The sequence below is a fragment of the Mobula hypostoma genome, chromosome 17 (assembly GCF_963921235.1).
Source record: "Mobula hypostoma chromosome 17, sMobHyp1.1, whole genome shotgun sequence".
Taxonomy (NCBI): domain Eukaryota; kingdom Metazoa; phylum Chordata; class Chondrichthyes; order Myliobatiformes; family Myliobatidae; genus Mobula; species Mobula hypostoma.
The window spans coordinates 40,624,214-40,639,121 of NC_086113.1; the positions used below are offsets into that span (position 1 = coordinate 40,624,214).

The following is a 14,908-nucleotide window of genomic DNA, read 5'->3' on the forward strand; positions in this document are numbered from 1 at the left end:
CTGGTCTGCTTGTATCATACATGCTCTACTATTTAATATTTCCCAGGCGGAAACATAGGCGAGGGCATCCGCAGTCACTTAGTTAGAAAGAGGCAAAGTCTAGTTTAACCGCACCAGTTTTCGAGACCTTTAGTTCAGAGTGCAAAAGCTTATGAAACTGGGGTAGCTGGTGGGAGTTATCTACAGTACAGTTTTTAAAGATTGCACACATTCTCGTTTCCTGATTTGGACGTTTCCGAATCGGGTAGTTGAACAGGCCTTCAATCTGACAGACTATTCACACAGATTACAACGTTTCCGGGAAATTTGGCATCTAAATCTCATTTCTTGTTTTGCCGTCAGTCTAGCCTTCTAAACCGGGCACTTTCATTGGTGGCTTGGTGACGTAGACGTCAGCACACTTCGCAGCGATTCAGAGGAATCGAAACTGAACAGCATTAGATAAAGCGGAGTTTCGATCGCCGAGTTCATTGATGCTGCGGTCTGCAGTGGAACCACTGCGCGAACAGGTGAGAGTTAACTGCTCTCAGCTTCTGCTTGAGGACGTTATTTTTCTCTGTTGTTTCATTCCCTCCCTGAACTGTAATGGTATCGGTGTGTTAGAAATTGCTTCTGCTAATCTTGAAGTTGAATATTTCCCAGCCAAAAATAAAAGCAAAATTAACACGCCGGTGAAAATCATTAACTGAAATCAAAGGTTTATTTATTTGAACTGTTTTATGTGCATTATACGTGATGGACGTATAGGACTGTTGGCTTGTAGTTGGTGATGGGCAATGTAGGGACAGTGCTTACCGATGACTTCCAAGAAAGTCTCTCAAAAATACAGGCAGGGGCTTTTAACTTTTCTTGTTCCTGTGAGTGCCGGTTGTTGGAGACCTTGCACGTCCGCAGTCCCTTGGTTTATTGACAGACCACAAACCAGGAAATACAACGCGATTTGTCTTTTAACAATGTTACAGAAAGCGGAATACTTATATAATAAAAATTTTTTTTTTAAATCTCTGAACGTGGGGATGACGCATCAGAAATTATGTTCAGCGGTTGTGCTGATTAATTATAAATGCGCCTAACTCAGATCCGATGGGTTATGTTTTCGGTAGCGATAAGGGCGAATTGAACTTCGAACTGCCAGGTGGCAGACACCCTGTGTGTGGTGCACCGCATCAGCGATAGGGCTATCAGCATGACCCGCCGACGAGCCAGTACCAGTTGCCAGCGTCACCCGGAGCTGACTGGAGCACTGACAGTTTCACCCACAACCACACCCGACCCTCTCAACTGATGACTAGCAAAACCGAGACATTTTGTAGCATTGTGTTGAGATTGAATAGCTACTTGCTTTATAGTTATCACCTGTTCTCTGAAACTCGTGTAAACATTCACCGCCGGTGGAAATATGACTGATAAACTAACATTACTCACACATGTAATAAAAATAGTAACAAACAATTCTCTATGACTTTGCAGAGTCATGCAGCTTGATCTCCATTTTGAAACGTCTTAACAGAATGAAGCCCTTCAGCCGATTGAGAGTGTTGCACCTTTGAATTAGATTGTGACCCATCCTAATCTCAGTTCTACCTTGCTCCATAAGCAGTAAAAAAAAAGATTGATCTATGATTTTTGTTTTAAAAAAGAGACAGCTCACTCAACACCTACCGAGTGTACTGTGTTTCTGAATTGGACAGGATCTAATTTTATGATTACGCTTTGCTTTTCTACTCTCCATTCCAATCCAATAGCGAATGAAGTAGTTTATCTGCATTGAATTTATCAAGCCTTTAACTTGAGTGCATCAAGGCACAGGTGACTTTAGACACCATCGGCTCCCCCTCCCCCCACTAAGACTAGTATATCAATTCTGAAGTTCATAGTCAAAACTAAGCAGACTACATATTGGGACATTACATTATTTTAATCCATCTGGAACCTAACTCCAACTTTTACCTTCCAAATTCTTCGAAATAAAGAACAACTTCCATTATTTAAACATGGTATTTCAGACATTTGGTTAATGCTGATTGCTGGCTTTTTGACAACTATGAGAGATTTGCGCTTAGTCAGGTGGCCTATCTTTCAAATCATTGTGGCTAATTTAACAGATGTTCATTATTTGATGATAGTTGTACCTGGGACACTGATCTAAGCTACTCTTGCAGCAATGTCCTGGGCTGGAATACTCTACTACAACCAACTTGCTTTGAGTGAGAAATGAATCCAACCATTGAAGTATTCTCCCCTAGTCTCAGAATCACCAGGTCTCCACAATGCTGCATTTTGCCTTGAAGGAGCATCTCTGTGACCTCACCTCTGGGATCCAGCTGTTTGTTCTGAAATTGGGCCAAGTCTGTGATCTTTAGCTGTTGGCATTCTTAAGGTGCACTTCTTAAAAAGTTGGACTTTCAATTGAGTAACACTTAGATTCAAATACATTTTGTGAATGGAGATGTCAGTAATATTGTGGGCAGTTTCCTTGGTCTGATGTTTAAGGCAAATTAATTACTGAAGCTAGTAATAAATGGACAATATTTCTGATGGCTACATTTTTTGTCTTAAATGTATCTAGGGATTATAGGAAGTTATGTGTGCATTAATCCCACTGCCTCAAATTTGCTTCATAATCCATAGTCTTGTGTGGTCCCTCTTTCCCTTCCTGCCTAAGGTCCTGGTAATTCACTGTATAGGGTCCAGATGGATTTCAATATGACACTATTTGTCGTGTTTCCCTTGTTTTCACTGAACTGGTGAAAATAAATCTCCTATGATTCTGTTGTTTGTTAATCACCTTAGACATCATTCTTCATCAAAGACATAGGTGAAGAATTGGACTTGCATGTAAGGCAAACCAGGTTAGGACATCAGCAATGTATAAACTGAAATTATTAGAGCAGTGTGACTCAGACTGAAGTGGTCACAATTTCATTCCTCTCCAGAAATAGTTGCCTTGCAGTCATGTATCCCTGGGGGAAGAAAATGTGTTATTTGACTGACTTTTCTAAATAACAAGCTCTTACTAAGCATAAGATAATGAAATCAGAACAACAACAAAAAAAGAAATGCCCAACATTTTTGACAGCAGTATCTGTGGAGAGTGAAACTGACTCAGCATTTCATTGCAGAGATATGAGAATAAACAGGTTTTAATTGCAGGAAGTGTGTATGGGTACAGAGAATGTATGACAGGGCAGAGAACTTGGTTCTCAAGGTAAGTACAGTTACAAACACCGGAAAAAACGGAAACATCCGGCAGCAACTGTGATGAGGAGAGAAACAAAGCTGGTTACTTGAAGAGTTAATGTCTCCAGACAAAATACTTTGACTTGAGCTGAAAGTAGTTGGAAATGCAACTATATGTAACCAATAAAACACTTCAGTGAGATGCCTTTGAGCATTTTTCTCTGTTAAAGGCATTAAACAGAAGTGACTGTAAATTTGTTGAAAAGTTATCTCTATCTCTTACAGAGGCAGCTCAATAGAATCAGGTGAGAAACTCCTGCTGTCCAGGATGTCCAAGCAGACATGGGAACTGCCGGAGGCCTGCAAAGACTCAAGAGTGACAGGTAAAATGTTCTGCAAGAGTATTCGTGTTAACTTCAGACCATGCTTTAGAATAAGGCACAGGTATTTGCATTATTGAGTGAAATTAGTCCCTGAAACAGTTCAGGAAAAATTAAAATACCTCCAGATGTATTTTAATAATGGTTTCCAAATGCATCCAGACAGTGTAAACCTCTTGTTGCAGTGGGCAAGAAGGCACTGAACAAGGCTGCAAGAAGGTGGCCAGTAATGTACAGCTGGAGTATATCTAGAAATTTTTATTTGTGTGTTATGTCTTCCAAGTTGTTCTGCGTCATTGGATCAAGGCTAAGTTAAGCAATGCACTTCATTGTTTCTTTAGCCAGAAGGTGGGGAATCTGTGGAATTCATTGCCGCAGGTGGCTGTGGAGGGCAGGTCATTGAGTATATTTAAGGCAGAAGTCAATAAGTCAGGGCTTGAAGGGACATGGGGAGAGGGCATGAGATTGGAGCTGAGTGGGAAATGGATCAGCCATGATAAAATGGCGGAGCAGACTTGATGAGCCAATGACCTAAATCTGCTCCTATATCTTATGGTCTTATATGACAGCTATACTGCATCTGTGGGTATCACATATAGATATGTATAGTAATATCCATTCAGTAGATCAATAGATATGGAGGCACAAGGAACTACATATGGTGAAATCTGGAGCAATAAAACAAGTTGCTGGAGGAACTCAGGGGGTCATGGTGAGGGAGGCCAACTGAAGAACAGTTAGGCTCAAGATCCTGCCCAGAGATTGAGAGGGTAAGGTGAATGGGAGATAAGACCATAGAACCATAAGACAAAGGAGCAGGATTAGGTCATTTGGCCCATCGAGTCTGATCCATCATTTCATCATGGCTGATCTATTTTCCTCTCAACCCTATTCTCCCCCGTAACCTTTTACACCCTGATCAATCAAGAACCTATCAACCTCCTCCTTAAATACTAATGACCTCGCCTCCACAGCCACATGTGGCAACAAATTCCACTGATTCACTACTCTCTGGTTGAAGAAATTCCTCCTCATCTCCATTCTAGATGGACATCCCTCCATTCTGAGGGTGCACCCTCTGGACTTAGTCTCTCCCACTCTAGGACACATCCTCTCCACACCCATTCTGTATAGGTCTTTCAATGTTCAATAGGTTTCAATGAGTTCCTGTGTCCCCCAGCCCCTTTCATTCTTCTAAATTTGGGCAAGGACTGGCCCAAGGACATCAATCACTCCTCGTATACTAACCCTTTCATTCTTAGAATCAGTCACGTGACCCTCCTCTGAACTCTTTCCACTGTCAGCACATCCATTCTTAAATAAGCAGCAGAACACTGCTCACAATACAAATGGCTGGTTATAAAGAGGAGAGGGGAAAGGGTGAGGCAGCAGTTGGCAGATAATGGGAGAAACCAGGCGAGCAGGGGTGGTTGAGTTGCTGGGGCCAGTTGTGGGAGGGAGGGTGGAAGTGGTGCCAGAGGCAGGGAGGTAATCATTGCATAGGACAAAGGGCTACAGATTATGCAGCCTGTTAAGACAGGAGAGTGATGAGTGGAACCAGATAAAGGTGGGGTGGTGAGCAGAGGGAACAGCTGGGGGGAAGGGGTGGTGTCCCAGTGGGTTGAGTGCCTGGGTGATAGGTGGCTGGACTGGGTGGGGAGAGTGAAAAAACTGGATAACGGGGAGCTGAGAGCGGATGTTGGGAAGGAAAATGTGTAAGCAAGATCCTGAATGGATCAGTGGGAGAAAGAAAGAGAAGGAGTATCTGTTACCTCAAATAGAGGATTAAGCATTCAGACCATTCCCTGGTGCAATATGAGTGATGCTTTCGAGATTGTTTTCTGCCTCACCCTATTAGTGGTAGAAGAACCTGAGGACAGACAGGTTGATGTGGGAACAGGGAAGGGAGTCAAAATGGCTTGCCACCAGGCGCTTAGGATGGCCGTGGTGGATCAAGTGCAGGTGCTTGGCTAAAGCAGAGTAGGCTTGAGCACCGAGACACCTCATCTCAGTGGCACACCAACCATCTCTGCACCGGGCTGTGGTGGGGTGTCAGAGGGAGGCCGGGTTCCTGATGTAGCAGCATGCCGTCTGCAGCCAGAGCTTGTGTCTTTTTTAAAGGTATAAGGCTTTATTCAGACTGAAGGACTAAAGGGATGTGCCAAATTTGATCTGCAGGGTAGAACTGAGCCAGGTGCCAGTGTACTGAATGAGTTAGCTTAGTTGTTCCCTAAAAAGCAGACAACTGCTTTAATTCCTTTTTAGTTGTGGCTGAAGTTATTTTTATGTAGTTCCCAAACAGTAAGGTGTTGATTAATGTTTATATTAATTGCCTTTGCTGTTCCAAATATCATGAGATCTGTGTTATTTTTGGTTACTAAGTCAGATCCCATTTTTTCTTCGTGTCCAAACTTTGATCCATGCATTTTGCAGTACAACAAAGTCAATTAAATGAAAATTAGAAGTACTGAATATGCTGGAAATCTAAAAAGAAACTTAAAATACTGAAATCTCCAGTAAGTTAGTTAGCATCTGTGGAGAGAGAAATAGAGTTTGCACTTCAGATTGAAGACCCTTTATCGGAATTCAGGAAGTGTGAAAATAAATTACTTCAATTTGTAGGGAGTGTAGGAGGAAGGATGGATAAGTCAAAGGGTATATCTCGGTTACGTGAAGCCAGGATTGCCGTGGGTGAATGCTGATGTAAATTAGATGGCTCCAAAAACAGCAATGCTGGCCTTATCCTACCAGAGATATTCTGATTATCTTATCTGTCCCTGTCCCACACCCACCTTAAAGCTGGTATATTTCTCTTTTCATTTTTTCAGTTCTGGTAAACAGACTTTGACTGAAATATTAACTCAGTTCTGCTTTTCTCAGATGCTGCCTCATTTGTTGAGTGTTTCTGGCATTTTCTGTTTTTAATTTAATATTCCATTAATAATTTGTTTATTGTAAAAGCTTACATGCCAGGGCTTAATTGTGTGCAAGTATTATTTTCATCATGGTAGACCTCATCTTTTATGTACTTGTGAACTAATAAAAATATTTCAGAGTTTCTTAATCTGTCTTTGAGCTCTTTTTATTTTCACTGGTGTTTAGAGTTTTTCGCAGTGTAGGGAAGTCTAGAACTAGGGGGCACGTGTTGAAGGTGGGGGAGGAGAAATGTAAAGGAGATGCAAGTTCATCACAGGGAGAGTGATGAATGCCTGGAATGATGGACTGCCAGAGGAGGTACATATACTTTGGTCAGGCCCTTGGATTTGAAAAGTTTAGTGGGCTACGGGCCTATTGCAGGCAATCATCACAGATTGGCATCACAGTTTATGTGGATAAGGTGGTCCAAAGGTCTCTTTCCATTCTGGACCATTCTGTGCCCCGCGTAGTAGACAAAGAAAAAAGCCCTCATCATATTCATCCGATAGTTATGTTTAGAAATCAAGGATTATGCCTCATAATATAAATTATCTAGACAAGTACAACCATGTCCTTGATAAAATCTACTTCCATTCCAAGCAATATTTTTTGCTGCTTATCATAATTTTAATTGTTTATATATTCATTCATTCAGAGATACAGCACGGTAACAGGCCCTATTGGCTCGAGGAGGCAGGGCTGCCCAATTAAACCCCATGTGACCAATTAACCTGCTAACCTGTCCGTCTTTGGAATATGGGAGGAAACCAGAGCACCTGGAGGAAACCCACTCAGTCATGGGCAGAATGTACAAATTCCTCACAGACAGTGTGGGAATTGAATCCAGGTTGCTGGTAACCTCTACAGTACTGTTTGAGTTTCAATAATCCAACAACTGATCAAATTGAACATTTGGTGAATGCAAAGAAGCTATTGCTTGCGACTTTCAATCTACTACCATACAAAAATAAGATTTATGCTGATAAATTTCTTACCCCCGGCTTCAAACGAGGGACAGTCAAGTGAGGAAAGGAAATGGGCAATGCCACTGTCAGAAATAACGAATTGAAACCTATTTTGTTTTAGGCCCCCAAGCCCGACTAATGCAGCAACGTGAAGGCCAATTGAGGAGAGGTCATGTTCCAGGCATCGTTCAGGCAACTCAGCACCAAAGGAGAGACCAAAAGCGAGGGAATACCCAGCATCCTTCGGTGTTTAAGCCAAATGAATCACACTACAGTCCTGCAAGCAGGTCTAATGATCACCATGCAGCAAAGATTGGGCCTCATCGACAAAATTGGGTCCATCCAATTAGTGGTCAGAAAGAAATAAGAGAAGCAAGTAATCGAGCAAGAACAACAGGTGAGAATGTAATGTTTTGTTGACTGCAATGATTCAGTGTGACAGATTAAGATAGTTCTTCGCATTAAAGCTGAGCTCTCAGTTTCCTTCATGCTGCTTTGGTACAGCGGTCTACAGCAGAAAGATCACAATCTCAATATTGGGCAGAAGGGTTTATCAAATCATAAACGCAAGAGGTTTTACAGATGCTAGAAATCCAGAGCAACACATGCAAAATGCTGGAGGAACTCAGCAGGTCAGGCAGCATCTATGGAAGTGAATAAGCGATTGTTTCCGGCCAAGACAGTTCATCAAGACTGGAAAGGAAGGGTGAAGATGCCAAAAGGAGGTTGAGGAGGTGGGGTGGGAAGGTAGATAAGCTAGAAGGAGAAAGATGAAGCCAGGCAGGTGGGGCGGGGGTGTGAAACAAGTAACTGGGAGGTGATAGCTGAAAAAGCTAAAGGGCTGGAGAAGAAGACATCTGATAGGAGGGATAGGACCTTGAGAAGAGGAGGAGGAGGAGGACCAGGACCAGAGGGAATTGATAGGTAGGTAAGAGGTCAGATTGGGAAGGGCAAAAATAACCAGAAGTTGGAGAAATCAATGTTCATGCCATTAGGTTAGAGGCTACCCAGACAGAATATGAGCTGTGGCTCCTACCTGAAAGTGGCGTCTTCATATCAGAAGAGGAGTGACATGTCATAACAGGAATTAAAGTGGCTGGCAAGCAGGAGATCCGGCTTTTTTGCAGATGGAATGGAGGTGCTCGACAAAGTGGTCCCCAGGTTTATGTCAGGTCTCACCAGTGCAGAGGTGACCACATTGGGAGCACCAGATACTGTTAACAACCCCAACTGATTCACAGGACTGTTTGGGGCCCTGAATGGAGGAGAGGAAGGAGTTGATGGGCACGCATAGCAATTCTGCCCCTTGCAGGGGTAAGTGCCAGGAAGGAGACCACTGGGAAAGGACAAATGGACAAGGGAGTCACAGAGGGAGTGATGCCTGAGAAAAGCAGACCATGCGGGGGGGGGGGTGGGTGGGCACAGAATAAAGATGCTTTTGGTGGGAGGGTCCTGTTAAAGATAGCAGAAGTTGTAGAGAATTAAGTGTTGGATGTGAAAGCCCTTGATGTGGCAGGGGAGGACAAGAGGAATTCTATCCCTGTTAATGCAGTGGGAAGGTGGGGTGAACATGGATGTACAGGAAATAGACAAGAAGTGGATGAGGGCAGCATGAATGGTGGAGGAAGGGGAACCCTGTTCTCTGAGGAATAGGACATCTCTGTTGTCCTCGAAAGGAAAGCCTCATCCTGGGAACAGATGCTGTGGAGATGAAGGAACTGAGGAAAGGGAATTGCATTTTTACTGGAGACAGGTTAGGAAGGGGTATAGTCAAGATAACCAGGGGAATCAGTAGGTTTATAAAAGATGTCAGTTGACAGTTTGTTTCCAGAGGCAGGGACAGATTAAGAAAAGAGAAAGCGGTGTTAGAAATCGACCAAGTGAATTTTAGTGCAGGGCGGAAGTTAGAGGCAAAATTGATGAAATTGACAAGCTGAGCGTGAGTGCGTGAAACTGCACCAGCGGTTGTGCATTACCAGGGAAGGCTTGGAACATGGACTGTTCCTCATAGCCAGCGAAGAGGCAGGCATCGCTGGGCCCATGGCTACCCCTTGAGTTTGGAGAAAGTGGGAGGAGCTGAAGGAGAAATTGTTGAGGGTGAGGACCAGTTCTGTCAGATGGAGAGTGGTGGTGGAGGGAAGTGGTCGTGTTTTGTCAGGAAAGAAGCGTAGAGCTTTGAGGTCTTCTTGATGAGGGATGGAAGTACAGGGACTGGACATCCATGGTAAAAATGATGCGATCAGGGTAAGGGAATTGGAAGGTTTTGAGATCGAGAGCATGTGAAGTGTCACGGATGTAGGTTAGACCATAAGACCATAAGACAAAGGAGCAGAAGTTGGCCGTTCGGCCCATCGAGTCTGCTGCACCATTCTATCATGAGCTGATCCATTCTCCCATTTAGTCCCACTCCCCCGCTTTCTCACCATAACCTTTGATGCCCTGGCTACTCAGATACCCATCAATCTCTGCCTTAATTACACACAATGACTTGGCTTCCACTGCTGCCCGTGGCAACAAATTCCATAGATTCACCACCCTCTGACTAAAAAAAATCTTCGCATTTCTGTTCTGAATGGGCGCCCTTCAATTCTTAAGTCATGCCCTCTTGTACTAGACTCCCCCATCATGGGAAACAACTTTGCTACATCCACTCTGTCCATGCCTTTCAACATTCGAAATGTTTCCATGAGGTCTTCCCTCATTCTTCTAAACTCCAAGGAACACAGTCCAAGAGTGGACAAACGTTGCTCATATCTTAACCCTCTCATTCCCAGAATCATTCTAGTGAATCTTCTCTGTACCCTCTCCAATGTCAGCACATCCTTTCTTAAATAAGAAGACCAAAACTACCCACAGTACTCCAAGTGAGGTCTCACCAGCGCCTTATAGAGTCTCAACATCACATCCCTGCTCCTGTACTCTATTCCTCTAGAAATGAATGCCAACATTGCATTCGCCTTCTTCACCACCGACTCAACCTGGAGGTTAACCTTAAGGGTATCCTGTACGAGGACTCCCAAGTCCCATTGCATCTCAGAACTTTGAATTCTCTCCCTATTTAAGTAATAGTCTGCCCGTTTATTTCATCTGCCAAAGTGCATAACCATACACTTTCCAACATTGTATTTCATTTGCCACTTCTTTGCCCATTCTTCCAATCTATCCAAGTCTCTCTGCAGACTCCCCGTTTCCTCAGCACTACCGGCCCCTCCACCTATCTTTGTATCGTCAGTAAACTTAGCCACAAAGCCATCTATTCCATAATCCAAATCGTTGATGTACAATGTAAAAAGAAGCGGCCCCAACACGGACCCCTGTGGAGCACCACTGGTAACCGGCAGCCAACCAGAATAGGATCCCTTTATTCCAGCGGTCCCCAACCACCGGCCCGTGGATCGGTACCGGGCCGCAGAGCATGCGCTACCGGGCCGCGAGGAAATGATATAGATTTGGCGATATGAGTCAGCTGCATCTTTCCTCATTCCCTGTCATGGGCGGCACCTTTCTTCATTCCCTGCCGGGCCACGAAGAAACAATATGATTTGGCGATATGAGTCAGCTGCACCTTTCCTCATTCCCTGTCACGCCCACTGTTGAGCCATTATGCATGCGAGGTCATTACCCGTGCGTCATCCGTGTCAGCATGGGAAGGAGATCAACTCCTCGAGCTTGCAAATGACGGCGAGCTGAAAATTATGTTTGACATAACATCTCTGCCGGCATTCTGGATCAAAGTCAAGGCTCAATATCCTGAGATAGCCACGAAAGAATTGAAAACGTTTCTTCCATTTCCAACATATCTCTGCGATGAATGCAACAAAAACTAAATTGCGGAATAGACTGGACATAAGGAACCCCCTTCGAGTATCGCTGCCTCCCATCACCCTTCGATGGCACCGTCTTGAGCCCAGGGATCCCACTGATTCAGCGATATTGGTGCGTTGCAATGATTTTATATGTTCATAGGGGGAAATATGCGCTGTGTTCAATATCCAAACGTTACTCAAAATGTTGTGATGCTATTGACTTATATAACCATATAACAATTACAGCACAGAAGCAGGCCATCTCTGACCTTCTAGTCCATGCCGAACGTTACCCTCACCTCGTCCCACCGACCTGCACTCAGCCTATAACCCTCCATTCCTTTCCTGTCCATATAGCTATCCAATTTAACTTCAAATGATAATATTGAACCTGCTTCTGCCACTTCTACTGGAAGTTCAACACTTACTTCAAGCTTCCCTGTTCTCCCCTGATAATTGACTTTTCGCTATATTCATGCGAGGAAAATATGCGCTGTGTGTTTAATATTAAATTCATTACATAAAACCTTTTAGAAATGAAATTGAGTGTATTAGCCACTTATCACCGATATTCCGGTCGTGATTAACTCCCCCCCGCCCCGCCCCGAACAGAATCGCCAAAAACGAAAAATAATCGGCACGTTCACGCATGTGCAAGTCACACACGCGCACTGATGCCCGCGCAAGGCTTCATGGTCATTGTAGTCTTTCTCGGGGTAAACCCAACGTATTTGACTGCTACTCTTGATCATTGCCAACCCTACCCACGCCCCCCCCCCACCCTGGTCAGCCAGTTGGCAAGAATATTGTCAATATGAAACCGGTCCACAGTGCAAAAAAGGTTGGGGACCTCGGCTTTATTCCCACTCTCTGTTTCCTGCCAATCAGCCAACACTCTATCCACGTATGTAACTTTCCTGTAATTCCATGGGCTCTTATCTTGTTAAGTAGCCTCATGTGTGGCACCTTGTCAGAGGCCTTCTGAAAATCCAAATATACAACATCCATTGCATCTCCCTTGTCTAGCCTACTTGTAATTTCCTCAAAAAATTGTAATAGGTTTGTCAGGCAGGATTTTCCTTTAAGGAATCCATGCTGAGTTCTGCCTATCTTGTCATATGCCTCCAGGTACTCTGTAACCTCATCCTTGACAATCGACTCCAACAACTTCCCAACCACCGATGTCAAGCTAACAGGTCTATAATTTCCTTTTTGCTTCCTCGCCCCCTTCTTAAATAGCGGAGTGACATTTGCAATCTTCCAGTCCTCCGGAACCATGCCAGAACCTATTGACTTTTGAAAGATCATCGCTAATGCCTCCGCAATCTCCACAGCTACTTCCTGCAGAACACGAGGGTGCATTCCATCTGGTCCGGGAGATTTATCTATCTTTACACTATTCAGCTTCCTCAGTACTTTCTCTGTCATAATTGTGACTGCGCACACTTCTCTTCCCTGCCACCCTTGAGTATCCGGTATACTGCTGATGTCTTCCTCAGTGAATACTGATGCAAAATACTCATTCAGTTCCTCCACCATCTCCTTATCTCTCATTACAATTTCTCCAACATCATTTTCTATTGGTCCTATATCTACTCTCACCTATCTTTTACCCTTTATACACTTGAAAAAGCTTTTAGTATCCTCTTTGATATTATTTGCTAGCTTCCTTTCATAGTTAATCTTTTCCCTCTTCATGACCTTCTTAATTTCCTTTTGTAAACTTTTAAAAATTTCCCAATCCTCTGTCTTCCTACTAATTTTTGCTTCCTTGTATGCCCTCTCCTTTGCTTTAACTTTGGCTTTGACTTCTCTTGTCAACCGTGGTTGCATCCTTTTTCCATTCGAAAATTTCTTCTTTTCTGGAATATACTTGTCTTGCACCTTCCTTACTTCTTGTATAAACTCCAGCCACTGCTGCTCTGCCGCCTTTCCCGCCAGTGTCTCTTTCCAGTCAACTTTGGCCATTTCCTCTCTCGTGCCACTGTAATTTCCTTTACTCCATTGAAGTACCGCCATTTGGCTTCTCTTTTTCAAATTTCACAGTGAACTCAATCATGTTATGATCACTGCCTTCTAAGGGTTCCTTCACCTCAATCTCTCTAATCACCTCTGGTTCATTACACAATACCCAATCCAGTAAAGCCGATCCCCTAGTGGGCTCAACAACAAGCTGTTCTAAAAAGCCATCTCGCAGACATTCTACAAATTCTCTCTCTTGAGATCCAGTGCCGACCTGATTTTCCCAATCCACTGGCGTAATAAAATCCCTCACAATTATCATAACACTGCCCTTCTGACAAGCCTTTTCTATTTCCTGTTGTTATTCGTAGTCCACATCACTGCAGCTGTTTGGAGGTCTATAAATAACTGCCATCAGGGTACTTTTACCCCTGCGATTTCTTAGCTCAACCCATAAAGATTCTGCACCTTCCGATCCTATATCACCTCTTTCTAATGATTTAATATCATTTCTTACCAATAAAGCCACGCGTCCCCCTCTGCCTACCTTCCTATCCTTCCGATACACCGTGTATCCTCAGACATTCAGCTCCCAGAGACATGCATCCTTTAGCCACGTCTCAGTGATGGCCACAATATCATACCTGCCAATCTGTAGCTGTACGACACGATCATCCACCTTATTCCTTATGCTGCGTGCATTTAAGTATAACACCTTGACCAGTATTTGGTACTTATCGCTCTGGTTTCACTGCAACTTTATTGCACTGCAACTCATCCCAATGGCTACAAATTTGCCCCTTCACCTGCCTGTCTTTCCTGACATCTTTACTGCTCACTATCTTAGATTTATTTCTGTTTTCCCCTTCCTTCACTCTATCACTCTGGTTCCCATCCCCCTGCCAAATTAGTTTAAACCCTCCTTAACAGCTCTATTAAACTTTCCCGCCAGGGTATTGGTCCCCTTCAGGTTCAGGTGTAACCTGTCCTTTTTGAACATGTCATACTTCCCCCAGAAGAGATCCCAATTATCCAAGAATCTGAAGCCCTGCCCCCTGCACCAGTCTCTCAGCCATGCATTCATCTGCCTGATCCTACTATTGTTGCCCTCACTAGCACGTGGCACAGCTAGCAATCCCGAGATTACTATCCTGGAGGTCCTGCTTCTCAGCTTCCTTCCCAACTCCCAGAAATCTCTCTTCAGGACCTCCTCCTTTGTCCTATCTATGTCATTGGTACCAACATGTACCAAGACAACTGGCTGCTCACCCAGGTTAGAAGGGACAGAACCAACAGGATAGAATGGAGTCGAGATCATGAGTTCGGTGGGGCAGGAGCAGGCAGAACCTCCGGGCTTACCCAAATATTCAGGTTTGTGGTTCTTGGGTAGGAGGTAGAAAAGAGCAGTGCAGAATAAGGGAAGTACGAAGATGATGGCAGTGGATGGGAGATATCCAGAGTTGAAGAGGTTGGTAACGGTGCAGAGACATGGCTTAATGTCTCCGAGTGGGGTCCTTTTCAAGGTGCAAGTTAAAGGAGGTGCTAAGAGTTGCCGCTTGTCCTCAGTAAGGTAGAAGTCAGTCTGCCACATTACAACAGCACCCGATTTGTGGGTTTGATGGTGAGGTTGGGATTGTTGCAGAGGCTCAGCATCTAGTTAGATATGGCCCTTGTGGCTACAGGGGTCAGGGGGTATGGA

The 14,908-nt window shown here is 44.0% G+C and overlaps 1 protein-coding gene across 1 annotated transcript in view; it reads left to right on the forward strand.

Annotated features, from left to right (window-relative positions):
- Positions 1 to 442: 442 nt before the first annotated feature.
- The window catches only part of LOC134357960 (NFX1-type zinc finger-containing protein 1-like), a 73,675-nt gene continuing 59,209 nt past the window's right edge, over positions 443 to 14,908 (forward strand). The window contains exons 1-3 of the mRNA XM_063069778.1: positions 443 to 509; positions 3,466 to 3,563; positions 7,563 to 7,838. Coding sequence (XP_062925848.1) covers positions 3,509 to 3,563; positions 7,563 to 7,838 — 331 coding nt within the window. The 5' untranslated portion in view covers positions 443 to 509; positions 3,466 to 3,508. The remainder of the gene's footprint in view (positions 510 to 3,465; positions 3,564 to 7,562; positions 7,839 to 14,908) is intronic.